The following is an 18,074-nucleotide window of genomic DNA, read 5'->3' on the forward strand; positions in this document are numbered from 1 at the left end:
GAACCGCGCTTCAAACATAATTTTCATGAGAGTATATTCAAATCAATCACTATTAATTATAATTATCATTGTAAAATAAATAATATTTTAAAATTATATATAAAATATAAATATGATGTGATTAATATTTTAGATCATTATTCGTATTTCTAAGCACTAATTTAGAGGGAAGAATGTGAAAACCACTAAATAAAAAATTGTTTTGGAAAGTACAATCATATTTATGATTATTTGTGTAGATAAAAACAAACAGAAAAAAAGGAAACCACTACTGTCACCGGATAAGGGGGGATGACAGCATGGCCGGGCCCCGCCGGGGATTAGGCGGAGGCTTGCAAGCAATGAGACTTTGAGTGTGGAGGTCGCCTCCGGTCTCCCGATCCCCATCCGACGGGCCCTGTTCCATCCGTCGCCACGAGGAGCCGCTGCCTCCCCCAACATGTACCCGTCGTCGTTCTCGCCCCGGTCGACAACGTTGGCGTGATTTCAGCGGACATCCCTTCGAAGGAAGAGGAACCGCTCCCCTACTTAATCTCCCTTTGCAACCACAGCTCCGCACTGCGCCCTCCGTTGCGTGTCCAATCCGATCCCTTGCTTCCTCGATCCCTCGCCTGTTCTTGCGGTCGGAAATCGGTAAAAGACTCGACCTTTATCTTAGCCGGCTGCTAATATTTTCGGCGCCGTAGTCAATTGTACGGGTTGATGATTGCGGAGAATCTTTGTTTTGTCTTTTCTTTGTTGAAGTCGCGGTTTTTTTTTTAACGTATTTCGATGGAGTCCTTCGCTCTGTTGATTAACCACGTCCCACCTTCGACTTCAATTATTGTAAATGTTCGAATTTTGGACGCTTCTCAGTGTTCGAATTTTGCACTTCCGGTGAGCCTTGTATATTTATTTGTTGTTCGTGTACTCTGGCTTGGAGTTGTGGCTCTTGAAATGGCCATTGTTTTCACGTTTTGTTATTGGTGTGTACTTTGTTAGGTTTAGATTGCATTGTGTTTGTTTCCTTTTATCTTCTTCTGCTAAGGCATGTTATTCAACTTAGTAGGATCTTTACCGATTTCATTCCATATGTATTTTTATCTCAATTATGCAATTAACTTTTAGCGCCTCTAACGGCTTTTGAACTTATATTTTGGGTGTCACTGTTGTTTTTCTGGATACACCAGATTCATGCTCTGATATTGTAATGGGTGTTGGAGAAACATCTTACGGTGGTATGTTATGCTACATTTTCCTCCTATTTGCTCTTCCTTGGTGCTTTGCCCATGGGTTAGAGGCAAATCAGTCTGCGCTGCTGACAGTAGATGCTTCGCCACAATCTGGTCAAAAGATTCCTGATACTCTGTTTGGTATCTTTTTTGAGGTTAGTAATTCATTTGCATGTATCTTTTTCTCTATCTGGCCACATGACAAATCAGGGAAATGCGTCTTAGGTTCTGGAAATTAATATCATTGCTGTTTTCTGGTAAATTTCACTTCTGCTGGTATCTTAGCATAAAGACAAGAGGAAAATTGAATAATTGAGTGCCACTTTCAGCTAAATTATCAGGTTGATAAGGCTTCATGTGCATTGAAATAGTTGTATTCTGACTATTCTCTTAATCCTTGGTGCGATTTTTTTGGGTGGAAGTTGGTAGCCCATTTATCTATTGGTACTTTGAATTCCTTTGCTGGAGAAATATTCCAAGTGTATATATGGTCTATTTGAAGTCTTGTATAATATTTAAACCAAGGTTATAAGCCAACGATAACTAGATCATTATATTATTATTTGTAAAAATCACATGTTGTGAACTAATGAATTTTTACATGAACTCAGGAGATTAACCATGCTGGAGCAGGTGGAATATGGGCTGAGCTTGTGAGTAATAGAGGTAATTGAATCCCTAAATCTTGGAACAACAATAACAGAGCCGGAAAGCCCCAAGTATTTTGGGTTGACTAAATGAATCTTTTGCCATCATTGAGACATGTAAAAAATCATATATTTATTTAACTTAGGAAGAGTTTTTAAATATTTATTTATAGTTTCTATTAAGATCTAAAATCTTCCTCCACCTCTCCTCGTATCACTGATAGTAATCATTTCACCTCTTTCAACTATCCTAAATTCTAAAGCAAAACAAAAAAGTTTTCTAGTTGTTTAAAGAAAATCACCAGTTGTCTTCTCTAATCGATTTGAAATGAAAGGATACTCACTATTCTATGTCCTATATGACTTTTCAACTTCCATGACCACCATCACCAGTGGCGATGGAGGATATATATAGGTAAGCTGAATGTGGGGAAAGGTACTTTTTTGAATGAATATGTTGCTACTTTTTGAATTACTAATTTACACTTGTTGTATCTGCTGTAGTCGTTTGAAAAGAACTGTTTTTTTTTCTTTCAGCATCTTTTTTGCTTAGATTGATGGTGAAATCAGTCCACACCATGCTATGTTGTGCCAATGGTGTTGGACTAGTCTAAACCACTTTTCGGCTGGTGTCATTTGGTGCAATGGTGTGCCAACTGGCTTAGTCTGGTACCATATCATGTCAGGAAGGTGTTGGCATTGCTCTTGTACCATGAAATGATAGATCTTGCATGGAAGATACTTGATTTTGTGTTGAGGAGAAACATGTTTGGAGCTTCAGCAAGGTTTGTCATACCACGATGTATTGCTCGGTACGGGCAGTACATACCAGTCCGATAGAGGACCGGTATGAGTAGTACATACTAGTTTGTTAGTATATCCCACCGTACCATGTGTCCGTACATCAGTATATACCGTACCAATTACTGGTTGGTACATCGGTATGGACCGGTAAGGCGAACCATGAGTTTCGGCAAGTTGATGTTTGGGTTAGAATAATGGAAGGATGGGTTGGTGTAGGAAGTGGAAGTCCAAAATTTGGTAGGTTTTTGAGTTCTAAGTTTGGAGTATAGACAAGATGGTGTGAGATGCCATAGAGAGAGGAATAAGTAGCTGATGCTGCCTTTGGATACCCTAGATCATGGAAAAGTCAGGATGCAAGATGGTGTGATGGAAAAGCTAGAGATAGATGGGTATGTTGTTTTTGTTAGGTTTGATTTTATAACAATGCTATTGAGTACCAGGGCCAAAGATTTCGGTTATGTTAATGCATTAAGTGTTTCGTAACTCGAGGCACCTACTTATATCTCTGTGAATATTAAAAATTCAGATATGTACTGAACTCTATAATCTATGGCATTCTGATGCCAACAGGCCCAGCCTACCAAGAAAAAGTGTACCTTGTAACACAACCTTATAAAGACAAATATACATAAAGATGTTTTACCTTCTCAAAAAGAGGCCAAAAACAAAAATCATAGCTTGGTGTCTGACCGTTGACATATTTCTTGTACCAGAGTTTGTGCACATCAATTTTTTTGCCACTGGTGCTGCGTGAGCTTTTTCTTTTTGTGGATTTTTCTTCCAGCCAGGGGTTTTGTCTTCATACAATATATCTTACTTACGATGTTTTCATACAAGAAGGCACATGAGCGGGCATCGAAATTGGCAAATGTTAGTAGAACTAATTCAGATGGTCTTGTCATTTCAGGAAAAAAAAAGGAATTATATCGCTATAATGAAATTATACTGCTAGGCTATTTATATTATAGTGAGTGGTGTGATAAATGTCAAAATATGATTAATAAGATAATGCAACTAATCACATATGTGCTTTGTTTAATTTTATTCCCGTTGCTGGCACATGAAAAAAATGATTTTTTTTAATAATTGTTTAGCTAAAAACTAAATCTTGTTTGGTATGTTCTTTATTCTTTACGTTGTCAATTCTCTGAACAATATCTTTTTCAGGTTTTGAAGCTGGAGGCCCTAACACACCTTCAAACATTGATCCATGGTCCATCATTGGGCAAGAATCTTTCATTTATGTGTCAACTGACCGAACTTCTTGTTTCCCTCGTAACGAGGTTGCACTGAGAATGGAGGTACTCTGTGATAACACAGGATCTGCCATCTGTCCTTCTGATGGTGTTGGCATATATAACCCTGGATATTGGGGCATGGTATGTACTTCTTGTACTGAATGCAATGCCTCTTTTTTGCAAGTAACACTAATAAAAGAATAGGGCTGATTTGAACTTGAAAGAATCTGCACTGGCCTACCTAATTGGAAACATGACACAGTTATTTTTAACCTTCTATGTGGCATTCCACCTCTTCAAACTTTTGCTTAATTTCTTACTTCTCCTGTCTTCCATTTTAACCAATACAGCACACTTAAGATAATTTTAGTCTATGTGAGTGCTTTGAAAATTCTATTTGACTGACTCGGTGCTATTGGGATCACTGCACCTATACAAATGTACAGACATACATGATATCTACATGTATAGACTTTTTGTATAAAAAATTGAGGGCTTCTGCCTATTACATGTGTTTATAAATCATTGATTCTAACTATTGGAATATACAGTAATTTCCAAACAATTCAATAATATTCTCTGCTTAACATTTTCTCTCCCTGCTTTGTCATTGGGATATTTCAGAATATAGAACAAGGGAAGACATATAAGCTGATTCTGTACGTCAGGTCACTCAACTCAATTAACATATCAGTTTCATTGACAAGCTCAGATGGATTGCAGAAACTGGCTTCTGCCAGCATATTGTGAGGATCTTTGTAGGCTTAAAAATTTACTAGAACCTTTGAAAGTCAAGATCCTCATATGTAGGAGCTTCTTTTTTTTTCCTTTATTTTCAGAGCTGATGCTTCAGATGTATCAAACTGGACCCGGGTGGAGCTTCTTTTAGAATCTGTGGAAACAAACATGAACTCGAGGCTTCAATTGACTACTACAAATAAAGGAGTTATATGGTTTGATCAAGTTTCTCTTATGCCATCAGACACTTACAAGGTATGCTTTTGCATAGTAGATTGTGTATATTTATTTTTTTCTTTAACAAAGGAAAGACATTATATTGAGTTACAAGTTCGATGCAAGTTGCACAGCTAATGGATCAGCTACAGTCCAAACAATTGGAGAACCAAGAGATCTCCCAAAAATGGCAAGTTTGTGAGGCACTGTGTTAGAATTCCTAGGGATATGATTAATAGAAACATCAATCAATTGCAAAGGTCAAAAATATCATCCAAAAGATTCCTAATGAACCAGGGGATTGGAGTAAATCCATAGCAAAATTAAGTATCTCCATTGAGTCCAACTGAACCCTTATAGAAGAGAGATTCAGCTCGTGAGCCTTTCTTAAGCCATTCAAAAGTGCCAAGGCTTCATCGGCAACTGAAGAATCAACCTTGCCACTACCACCTCCAACTCCAAAAAGGTCCAGTGAATCACTCCTCTAGGTAAAACCAGTTCCTGCAGGTAAGCAAGAGGAGACAAACGAGCCATCAATTTGGAGAATAAAATCACACCTGACCTGTTCCAGAGGAAGAGGTATTGCTTTTCTCACTGACAGTTCCTCAGACCCCAGGGAGGAATCAAAGCTATCATTGGCAAGGGCTAGGGCTTTCGCAATCAAAAAAGAAACATTGGAAGGGTGGTTGCGAACTTTGGCATCATTTCCGGTTGTCCATACGACCCATAGGTTAATAGAAATAATACAAAGCAGTCTGCTATTGGAATCTTTATTAAGTTCTTTTCCCTCATCAATCCAAGACCCCTCAGCCCTTTCATTGAAGAGTTTGAAAACATATCCAACCTGCTGCTGCAAGTAAGCAGGACAGTGCAAAAGAACACTCAAAAGAATATATGTTTAGCATAATCAGCATGAAGTTGACAAAGGAAACATTGATCAACTTGACCACAAAGAATGTCCGAGATCCAACTCGATGTGGGAAATTTGTTCCAGCAAAATTTCCATAAAAAGACTTTAATTTTAGGGGCCACTTTAAGATGCCAAATGGCCTTCTAGCCCCACCAGTTATAATCATCTAATCCTAAACCTTTGCTTAAGCAGTGATAGGTGCTACTTACCGAAGTAATGCCACTTGGACTAAGAGTCCAAACCCAAGTTGTCTTCCTTGGGACATTGTGAGAGATGAATATACCAAATGTCATCCTTAGTGAGAGATGAATATACTGAATCCTGTCGATCAAAGACGCGTGAAAGATGGAGGTTAACAGGGATATATTCCATTGTCAGTTTATAATTAAATCAAGATCCCTACCTGATGGAAGCTGTCTCCAAGGATGGATATCCCCAGATGGCTTTTTAACAATACTGAGATCACTAATGCCAAGATTCCCTTTGTCTTTAGGTTTAACTATGGCATCCTAATAGAAATGTCATTCCCAATCAGTTTCCTGAATCCAAAATTTATCAAACAGACCAAGTTAAAAACTGCTTTACTGGATCTTGAAATCCTACCTGAAGGAAGCTGTTTCCAAGGATGGATATCCCCATATTTAGATGAGAAGACCCTAACGCATGATCTATCCTTCTTGTTCAAACTAGTAATGATGCATTTGGTACAAATGTCTTTTTAACAATAGTAGGATCTCTAATGCCAAGATCCCCTTTGTCTTTAGATTTAACCATGGTATCCTAGCTGATGAGATGCATTTTCCTACAGTGGCGATCATATTCCAAAAGAAACTAAAGTGTATATTTACTTTTACCATATGCAAAAAAGCATTAGTTTAGAGAAATGCAATAATTTGTATGAATAAATAGGAATAAGAACAAAAAGGGACAACTAAGGAATCACCCATACATCAAACAGTATATGTTGTAAGTCATAAACTTCTGCCTATAAAGATTTTGTATTTTCCCACACAACTCAAAGTCTAAGGATTCTTGAAGCAGGATAAAAATCCAGAGTCTCACATAGAAGGAAATTTTACATTTTTGAACTTGCCATTGTAACTTGGTTTATACTCTTTTTATTGATGGTTTTCTATTGAACAGGGACATGGCTTTCGTAAGGACCTAATATCAATGATTGAAGATATGAAACCTCGGTTCATAAGATTTCCTGGTATGAGAATAATTAAATTTTAGTCTTAGTTTTAAGAACTTCCATATACTGTTTGTAACTATTTATTTGCTCATTGATTACTGCAAATTATATTTACATACATATATATACACACGATTTTTTTTTTTTTTGTGTGTGTGTGTGTGTATATATGTATGTATGTACATACATACATACATGCAAAAGATGCCATATACACTTCTTTTTTTTGCTTTAAGAACTGAGCAGCCAATTTTTCGTATATGACCATGCATGCAATTATTGTAGATGAGCAACAGAATTGGGTTCTGTTGTGGGGTCTTTGTGCAAATTTATCTTTGTCTAGTAGGAAAAAAGACTAATACTGAAAACCCACCATGAATTTTCTCGCTTTAGTATAAGAATATTACCTTTTTTGTTTGGTCAAATGATCATTTTTAGCAGAGTGAAAATGTAGCATTTTGTTGTTCTTCATATATTTTTTTTGTTATCAACTATGTTAAGGGAAAATGCATAATGTGTTTAATTTTGTCTATGGTATCCAGTAAGTTTGTGTTAAGCCATCTTTAGCAAACTATTACTCCAGCATATTATGTTTCTTGGACTTACTACCATATGGACTCTCAACGTGCTTTGCCACAAATTGTATACATCCATTTACCGGGTTCACATTTTACTCCTGATAGATCAAACAGGAAAAGTAGACAGACAAACTATGAGAAACTGATGTGATTGTTTAAGTTTAACAAGTGGTTGACAATGTTATATTATCTATTCCATGGAACCATGTATATATTGTATGTTACTTATTGAGAGTCATTTGTTTGTTGACAATAATATTTCTACATGCTTCTGTGTACTCTCGTTAGTGATGTACATGCTTTGCTGCATGCTAGTGTATTTCCTGGTACAAACTTGTTTCAGTCAGTATAGGTGGATTGGATCAAGCATCATTTATAACAAAAGCTGGTTCAACCACACAGACAGCAAAAAGATGCCCATGTAAACTACAATAGGATCTGGTTTAGCTCAATTTTAAATGCACTATGGCATCCTGAATTTGCAACCTGTGAAACTTCTCTTCAAAGAAGTCCCAGCAAGAAGGGGAATACTGTCATTACAAGTCCATAATGGCAATGTTGACTCAGAGGAAGGAAGTGGGATAATTTTGTACTTCTTTGTGTTCTCTCTCTCTCTCTCTTGTTTTCTTTTCATGTGTCACTCTGGCATGCTTGCATTGGCACAGATATGTGCTAGATCATGCTGACATTCATTAGCACTGGGGAAACTAAAATCCTGTTTTTTAGAATGGAAAATCTGTTGGAAAGTGTAGAAGAACTTATTAATTTATTTTTTCTTGATTATTGTAGCTTCTTGTTGTTGATATGCTTAAGTTAACTAATTGAAATGTTATTACTACAGTAACTCACAAGATCTTTATCTGTTGTTTCTTTCCTTCACATTATTGACAAACTTATAAGACTTGAATCTTTATTATTTCAGGAGGTTGTTTTGTTGAAGGTGAATGGCTACGAAATGCATTCCGGTGGAGAGAAACTATTGGTCCATGGGAGGAACGACCTGGGCACTTTGGCGATGTTTGGATGTACTGGACTGACGATGGACTGGGGTACCTTGAATTTCTTCAGGTTGGATCAAGATAGTTCTTTAGATCTCAAGTTTGAGGTTTTGTGTCTGTATGTGCACCTGCACACACACACACATACATTATCTATATATATATATATATATATATATATATATATATATATATATATATATTTATAATATAGGAGTCTGCTTAGCTTATTTTCATGGTTTACTGCAGCTTGCTGATGACCTTGGTGCTTCCCCTATATGGGTGTTCAATAATGGTACTTTCATCTACCTTGTAGATAAAGGGCTTGAATAAGCAACATTTACATTTATCCGTTGCACTTGTTTTGTTACAGGAATTAGCCATAATGATGAAGTCGATACTACCGCCGTCCTTCCTTTTGTACAGGCATGTCTTGAACATAGCAGTTTATATTCTAATGGATAAGTTGATCATTACTAGTTTATATATTAGTTCCTGATGAATTTAAAGGACAATTGATGGAAGTTGTATCGAGTTATCTACATATGTATAACCAGAAGTACTTTGCTACAGTTACTAGTATATGTATTAGTTCCTGATAAATAGTATTCTTTGTGTACACATGCTTACAGTGAATTTTTCAGAAAATATAGCATATGGATACAGTGATCTAATTTTTCCGGTATTATGTTGTTTAATTAGCTGTAACTGTTAATAAAATCTTGAATTTTCACTTAAAACTTCTTTACAGCATGTGAATAAATAAGATCTGTTCTTTTATGAATATTACTGCTTCCCACATGATTTGCCTATGAAGATATTTTTTGGAAACCATTATTTTCCTCACAGTTTTACTTAAGCCACACTTTTTTTGCATGAATTGCTTATAATTTTATTTTATTTCAGGATGTCCTAGACAGTATCGAGTTTGCTAGGGGAAGCCGTGATTCAAAGTGGGGCTCTGTTCGGGCAGGAATGGGACATCCAGAACCTTTTCAGTTAGAATATGTTGCTATCGGAAATGAGGATTGCGGGAAAAAATTTTATCAAGGTATGTTGTTGTTGTGTTCTATTGTTTGTTATGTCTTTATTTATCAATTAATCGGTGACCATACCAAAAATTCAAATATTAAACAAGTGTGCATCTATTTCTAAAAAAATTCCTATATGTGAATGAGATAATCTAGTTTTATATCAATAGGATTTTGTAATAGTATTATACTTATGAGTTCCGGGCAATTTTACTATTGTTCATGTCAAACTCATGGATTTTCTTGTGCGTGAATCCTTGTAATACTAAGAATGATTGTTCCACAAAATTAAGTTCTGGTTACGTTGACTTGATTATATCAGCAATTTGAACCTTCAGTAAAATAGAGTCAACAACCACCCAACCCAATTGATTTCATATGATTCTATGCCATGCTAAGCAAAAATGTATTACCATAAGAGAGTACAAGTCATGGAACTGATTACTTAAGTTCTATTAGTTTCTTTTTAGCTAGTCACTTGAGTCTATGTATCTACAAGTACCAAACACCAACTCATGCTAAAATAATAAACATGTAATAGTTTAATTGATGATTTGAGGTTTAACTAATCAATATTGGCAAACCAGTGGCAACATGTTTATTATTAGGGTGATCTAAGAGTTTAACTTCTATCTATTCCAACTGGGTTTTTGATGTGACTGCCACTGCATTAGATTTTGGTAACAGGTTTGAGGGGAAAGAACACCGGATACTGAGGCTCATATGAAATATGTATTATAATCATGCTATCTAGTAGCTCCAACCAAGAGAAAACTAATACCTTTTATACAGAGACACATAATTAGCAATGGTGATTATGATCAACTCCATAGATTATTGAGTATGGAATAAACTTTCCTTTGCAAAAGTATTTCAATTTTCATACTGATAACATATCGAGATGAAAATGTTTAATGCAGTGATGTGACCAATGTTTTTACCAAATTGGGACTTGATATATGAAGTTTATAGTAAGGTTCATCATACCGTGACATATCGCTTGGTATGGGCGATACATACCAATCTGATAGAGGACGAGTATAGGTGGTACATCAGTACACTCCCATATACTATGTGTCGGTATGCTCGGTACGACTCGGTACATACCATATTGACAACTAGTCAATACACTGGTACAGATCGGTAAAGTAAACCATGGCTTATAGTTTATCATAAAATAACGAGACAATAAATCCAATGTGGCTTATCATTTCAAAGTAGACCACAATAAAAAAAAAATCTGAATACAAATTTATTCAGATAATATTTTCTTGATCACAAGAAGTTAGAATCTCAGTTCATAAATTGGGACCTTATTTCATATATTAAAATTATGCTATCCAGTAGCTCCAACCAAGAGAAAACGAAGACCTTTTATAGAGAGACAAATAATTAGCAATGGTGATTATGATCAACTGCATAGATTTGGACAGTTTTCTTGAAGTTTCAGAATGATTTGATTACCTATTCAACTAATCCAAGGTGGCGGGAAGTCACTGCCTTCAAATTTATGGTTATATTTTTCAATGCAATATTGAATTCTAATTAGTTCCATTATCTTGGTATTAGGAAGTAGTTTACAGATGTATCTAAAAAATCTTTTATCATACTAACAAACACCCTTTTTATTTTGCTTGCTGTGATACTTTAGTGCATGGATTAGCTGCCGATTTTTGTCAGTGCATTTCTGTGCTTTAGGCATGCCAACATTGTGCTTGCCTCTCCTTGAGTTGGTGTAGATTAGCACAGATTGACCATTCCAATGTGCATGTATCATACAAGCACATTATCTGCATGCTCATTTGTCTTGGAATTTTAATTATTCTTTAGTGCATAGTAATTTTTCTCTTAGTATGTCAGCAGCATATGAACATTAATTTCAACTTGAGACACTTGTAGCTTTTTTAACATGCGAGAAAAGAAATTGCATATGCTATATTTTTATTCAATCATGTATCTTGAAGAACAAGTCAGTAGTTCAGCAAGCACTGACCTTAAGACTAAATTAGATAAAATTAGGGAGTAACTGAAGATTGCAAGCAGTTATAGGAGGTATGTTGATATTGTTTCTTAGGCGCTGGGCTTACTGTATACTTTAGTCATCGTTCTTGTAGTCTACTCATTTACGTTTTATGCCAAAATCATTCATAATTTATTTGCATCAGACGTACTAGGCATTTATTCTCAGTTCACTTAGCATATTGTACAAAATTGCAAATTTAGCGGCTGTTGATATCAAAATTCTTTGAAATAAATTAGAGGTTCAACTTTGTAGTTAGTAAATAAAATGCTGGTGAAAGATGCTTCTTTAGAACAGAGTTCCGTTCTTGGTTGTGATTATATTAACAATCTTCAAATTTCAAGAATATAGTAGCAAAATATTATATACTCTCAAAGCTTCCATTTGTTACATTTGAGTTTAAACCTTGTAACTAATGAAAACAACTTATTGTTTTACATATATTTTCTTTTTAGTTATTGCTTGTACATAATTTTCATGTTCTTCCAGCCATGTAAGCAATTAAAAGTAAGTTCTGTCAAATAGCAGAAAGTGATGTATTTGCAAATTTTCAATCGTGCATGTTGATTAATATTCTTTCTTTACTGTGTATTGATGTTTACAATTGAAAATTGAAGTTCCAACAAGAATATGTCATTGAATTGAAGCTGTTTTTAGGTTCTCAGAAGATCCATTTTTCTGTTGCTATTGGGTGGCTTTCTCGTCTATATTATACTTAGACAATTGCAACAATAAAATTTGAAAAACTAATCTGATGATTGTCAAATTGTCCTTGGACAGGAAACTACATGAAGTTCTACTATGCAATAAAAGCTGCCTATCCAGACATTAAAATTATATCAAACTGTGATGGGTCATCTAGACCATTGGATCATCCTGCGGATTTTTATGATTTTCATGTAAGAACTGTTTTGAGTTGCAGTTGGGAGAATTTTCTCTTCATTTTTTATTTTTGTTGATCATGAATACGCTGAGTTGTCTAGTTTTCAGTTACTTAAGATGACATTTCCTGCATAGGTTTATACCTCTGCCCGCAACTTGTTTTCAATGACCAATCATTTCGATCGCACATCACGCGATGGGCCTAAGGTATTGCAGTTACAAATTTTAACACTTTGTTTGAGTGTTTGATGCTTTCTGACATACTCATAATTATGAGACGAGCAAAGATCTGTGTTTGATTCTTATTTTCTGTTGAAATAATTCCAGGCTTTTGTTAGTGAATATGCTGTGACTGGATCAGATGCGGGTACCGGTAGCCTTTTAGCTTCATTAGGAGAAGCTGCATTCCTCATTGGACTAGAAAGGAATAGGTATTTTCATCATCAAGAATATTCTAGATAAATGTCTGCATTCCTCATTGTGTTAGCAGGATGTGTATATTTACATGCTCAATGATTTCTTAAACTCATTTTTAGACATATGGCTTATGATTGTTGGCCATCCGATGTTTTTCTTTAGCCATGCATAGTAAGTTATAATGTATAGTTTGAGCTAATTGTTATGCACAACTGAGAGAAATATGCTTAGGCAGTGTTTTCCTCTCCCGGTACAATGAAGGATACTAGAGATGATCTTTTTTCTTTATCATAACTATTGACAAACATCGCTTATCATCAATTTCTTGTGTTGTTTCTTTGAATGTAGTGATGTTGTTGAGATGGCGAGTTATGCTCCACTTTTTGTCAATACCCATGATCGCAGGTAAATGTTGGGAATATTACATTAATTTTCTCCTGCACATTTTTCTGATGTTTAGTCCTTAGGATTGCCATACTGGCTTCTTAGATGTTTGCATAAATTTGCTTTTGTTAATGTTTCATATATGGAATGCACACATATATTGGGATTAAGAATAGATGGCATTCACAAATGCCCCTTAAAAGTTTTTTATTGTATGTCATTTTGAATGGTCATGCAAAATCATGAAAACTTGGAATTGCATCAGTACCCATATTAAGGGAATATATTCTTAGAAAGAATAGTTTTGGAGGGTGTAGATGCAAAATTAAATTTTTGAGGGGCATCTAAGGTTTTTTTGAAGGCCAAACATATAATTCCTTAAAAGAATTCATGTCTTCCTTACATTTTCAACGGTACAAGCAGTGGTAATTGAAAGGTTAATTTACATTCTGTAGGTGGAATCCCGATGCTATTGTCTTCAATTCATGGCAGCAATATGGAACTCCTAGCTACTGGATGCAACTGTTCTTCAAGGAATCCAGTGGTGCAATCTTTCACCCTACCAAAATCCAAGCCAGCTTCTCTGGTGCTGCATTGGTTGCGTCCACAATAACTTGGCAGGATCCAGCTGACAACAGCAAATACTTGAAAATAAAGGTGATCCCTTTGGCCTTTATGTGCTGCCTGTTCTTCTCATTAGCTCTTGTTTCATATTGCTTTGGTTGCTGCTAACTTGATGCTGGTAATCAATTATTTGTTGGACCTTCTCCTTAGTTTCAATAATAAATCATTTCTGTTCTACGTGGATTGGCATTTTATGCATAAGATTGTTCACTCTTTGACTAATAAAATCATCAAAGAAACTTCCATCATTTTGAAGATCTAATACTTAGCGCTGTAACCTGTAGTCGCCTAGCTTAGTGCTAAACCATATTTGCTTATGTGGCTCATCAGCTTCTTATGAATGACATATGTGGTTTTCATTTATATTCAGTTCACATGCAGGTTAATTTAGTCTGGATAAGTGTGTTCAAATGGAGAAGGTGCTATTTAATAGTATATCTCTTAACCACTGATTAGGCTCTGTTTTAGGTGTACAAAAAGAGGTAAGTTTGACCAAGGCAAAAGAGATGGTTATTTAGCATGATGGTGACCTAACATGACATGTGGAGGGTGTATCATCCTTCGTTCATATCCAGTCCCCCACAACTTTTTCTACTAAATAGTTTTTGACTCAACCACCTTCACCTCCTCTTTAAATTCCTAGGACTTCATCTTCCCTTCATCTGCTCCTTTTTTTAACTTAATCCACCCTTCCACCGTCCTCTTTGTTTCTTCTTCTTTTATCATCTGATCTCTTCTTCGCCTCCTCGTATTGCTTATACTAGCTTTTCCCAACTTTGTCGTCCCTCAAATTTTTTATGTTATTTATTCCGTAGTAGATCTTCATGTACGCTTGCTTATGCATCCATGTAAAGCCAACTCACAGGGTGGCACCTTGACAAACCTTAATAGTTCCAATTAAACCTGTCATGAGTTTGTTGGTCAAGACATGTCCCTTGACCCTGATGTGGGATCAGTTCCACTATTGTTCGGAAAATTATTTCGCTTGAACATTGCTAATACTAGTATGAAAAATTAAAAATTTATATGATGTGAAAATTATTTCACTTGACCCTGATGTGGGATCAGTTCCACTATTATTCAGAAAATTATTTCATTTGAACATTGCTAATACTGGTCTGAATTTAAAATTTTGTCGCCATCGATCATTGTGAGCAGGTTAAACTGTTGGAGCTTTCACATCATTTTGTATGTCATTCGTGTGACTTTTATCGGCTAGATAATTTGAATCATGCAGACATTTTAGTGTACCTGTACATGATGAAACTCATTTTTCTACTCAGTTTGTCTACATAGATACCTATGCAACAACGCTTTATTATTCGCATTTCATATCAATAATAATTAGAAGATGCCCATAATTGCTTCTGTTAGTTTGGTTTTTCATTTCAGAGTCTTGTGTCTAAGAATGGTTGCATTTTAACATCAAGTATGGCTATCTAATTTTCTTTTCATCATGTGTAAACGGGAAAAGTCATGAATTAACATTCAGCAAATTCATTTTGGTGGTGTGGTTGAGATTATTTTCTGACAAAATTGGATCCAAATCCCTTTTGCAGATAGTCAACTTTGGAAGCGATACTGTGAATTTGAAGATCTCTGTGAGTGGCCTAGAAGCTGGCATCAACTCATTAGGTGCCACAACTGTACTAACATCTGGTGATTTAATGGACGAAAACTCCTTTGATAAACCAAACAAGGTAATGATAAATGAAAATTCTATTCGGTACGCTTTGGAGATTTACATTCACCATTTTTTTTGTGGAACATTTTATCCATGTAATGAAGCTTCCGTTATTTCCAAGTTCCTCGACAAAAGTAGCACTCAATTTTCACTTTTGGATGCTTTGATACATCGTCTGCATGTTGAATTATGTAGGTCGTCCCAGCCTCAAGTAAGCTACCAAATACTGGAACGGAGATGGATGTTGCGATTTCGCCGCATTCCATTACTTCATTCGATTTGCCGCTGATCCCGATGGAATACAGATCTGCAATCTAAGCAATAGGGGATGAGAAGTGGCTGCAAAGCCTATGACATGGCTGAATGAATAAAGGGTTGTTTCATGTATATATATATATATATATATATATATATATATATATATATATATATATATATATATATATATATATATATATATATATATATATATATATATATATATATATATATATATATATATATATATATATATATATATATATATATATATATATATATATATATATATATATATATGAACCAAATGGATGTGTTGTGTGCTAAGATGTGGATAATTAATTCTATCATCACATCGATTGGAAAAATAATATATTCACGTGTGTTATCTATGGATATCATGTCTTTTTTATGTTTTATGTCATAACGTTTATTATATCGATGCATCCTGTTTAGTATGAGCGAGATATGTACCCGTTCAACTGGATATTGATACGTGGACTATCCTCTATCGAGTAGTACTGATCACTTGATCTCGTATTGGGTGATATGAGATATGTACCGGGTAGTAATGATCGAAATCCAATAGTTACCAACCTCTATCGATAATGATCAGATTTTGATTGTTATCAATCAAGGGTTGAGATTGTTCTATTTCAAACAGCCCATTTGATTGTTTGAGACTTAGAAAAGAATTTTAAAATCCTTTTCTCCCTCCTCTTTCAACTCATTTTATTATTTTAATCTTTTAAACTCTCTTAAACTTTTTTTTCACTCACATCTCTCTTTTATTATCAAGAGTAGTAGTATTTTACATATCACCTAAGATTTAGATCATTGAGCTCAACGAGATATTAGTCAAGTTTATGCACGAAAGAAAAAGAGAAAGCTTGTGGATGATTTTGAGTAGATATGACAAAGCTTACATGATGTAGACACGAAGCGAGGCTTATTGTATTCACAATCATCGTATTATGAAGAATCTTACGGTTAACAATAATATAATAATAGTTGGTCATACTTTTTTTAGTAATAGCACAATGATCAATCTTACAATACGGAATAATAGATCAATAACAAAAGTAAAAGTTCTAATATTCTCTATGCTCCACATCGATACATACTATATTTGTCATTGTATCAAGAGCCACCTCGGATATATGTGGTTTATGATAATTTGATTGACTATCACTATATTAATACACTAATGACATATAATGCATCGATACATTATGTCGTAGGATTAATTTCAAGAATAAGTTCGACAAACATATGATTATATATATATATATATATATATGATCAAGGACCTTAATCCACCTCTCGTGGAGTCTCATTATTCTTTTTAGTGATAAAACTTGATATATTCATCGATTGATTACTTAATTCATTTTAATCTTAAAATTTAAGTTATATAAAAAATAATCTAATAATTTAAATAATTTTTATATATAATTCAATATTAACAGAAGGATGATCTAGAACATACAATAAAACTACTCTTCAAAGTTTGAAAAAGATATATGACATTATTCTATCCTAATTTATATTATTTTTACTAAAATTATATTTATTTATATCTTAAAAATTATAATCTATTTTTTATTTTTTTAAATATTTTTAGAGGTTTTTTTTAATATTTTGGACGTATCAATAATATGACCTCGATACAAACCGTACCAAGCCTTTTATCGAGCAAGGCTCAATACAACCATATGGATCAAAATTGTAATCCTGTGTTCTTATGAGGTGGTGTTTCTACTAATGTTTGGCATTTTAAGGATCAAATTAAGGTAGGACATGCAATCCTCTCTTTCGATCCAGCATAAGAATCAAAATTTCTTGATGAGTCATGCAGATATGAACAGAAAATAGAATAGAAATGCAGATCTAACAGCTCTCATGAGAGGGCAGAAGAGAGAAATGTGAGACATCAATATCCATCTCTCTCTCTCTCTAAAAAACTGAATCTCCAATTTTTTCTTGGATTAAATAAAGATTTAAAACAATCAAATAAGGTCTAAGATTTTGAATTAATTTGTCATCAATATATGATAGAACAGCACTACATCCTATCCGAAATTAAATCGATCAATGATTTACGGTTTCCAATTAAACCAGAGTTGAATTCCGATTCCAAATCAAAACTGAATGCAACAAAATATTAAATGGTATAACTAATCACATGATTCACAAAAGTTTAGCAAATACTTTGTGCATTGCATGTTTCTCTAATATA

At 34.6% G+C, this 18,074-nt stretch overlaps 1 protein-coding gene across 1 annotated transcript; it reads left to right on the forward strand.

Annotated features, from left to right (window-relative positions):
* Positions 1–299: 299 nt before the first annotated feature.
* On the forward strand, positions 300–16,271 carry LOC135619795 (alpha-L-arabinofuranosidase 1-like). Its single transcript, XM_065122138.1, has 18 exons — positions 300–633; positions 1,170–1,366; positions 1,823–1,877; positions 3,830–4,041; positions 4,525–4,646; positions 4,740–4,893; positions 6,908–6,977; positions 8,460–8,605; positions 8,785–8,830; positions 8,909–8,961; positions 9,442–9,586; positions 12,367–12,485; positions 12,604–12,675; positions 12,796–12,899; positions 13,234–13,290; positions 13,725–13,926; positions 15,453–15,593; positions 15,773–16,271. Exons 2-18 carry the CDS (start codon positions 1,190–1,192, stop codon positions 15,893–15,895), a joined length of 1,998 nt encoding a protein of 665 aa, XP_064978210.1. The 5' UTR covers positions 300–633; positions 1,170–1,189; the 3' UTR covers positions 15,896–16,271.
* Positions 16,272–18,074: the final 1,803 nt, after the last annotated feature.

The sequence above is a fragment of the Musa acuminata genome, chromosome BXJ2-8 (assembly GCF_036884655.1).
Source record: "Musa acuminata AAA Group cultivar baxijiao chromosome BXJ2-8, Cavendish_Baxijiao_AAA, whole genome shotgun sequence".
Lineage (NCBI taxonomy): Eukaryota > Viridiplantae > Streptophyta > Magnoliopsida > Zingiberales > Musaceae > Musa > Musa acuminata.

Coding starts and splice junctions, on each gene's coding strand:
- LOC135619795 (XM_065122138.1), top strand. CDS start 1,190: ATGGGTGTTGGAGAAACATCTTACGGTGGTATGTTATGCTACATTTTC. Junction 4,894..6,907: donor TGCCATCAGACACTTACAAG/GTATGCTTTTGC, acceptor TCTATTGAACAG/GGACATGGCTTTCGTAAGGA. Junction 8,962..9,441: donor CCGTCCTTCCTTTTGTACAG/GCATGTCTTGAA, acceptor ATTTTATTTCAG/GATGTCCTAGACAGTATCGA.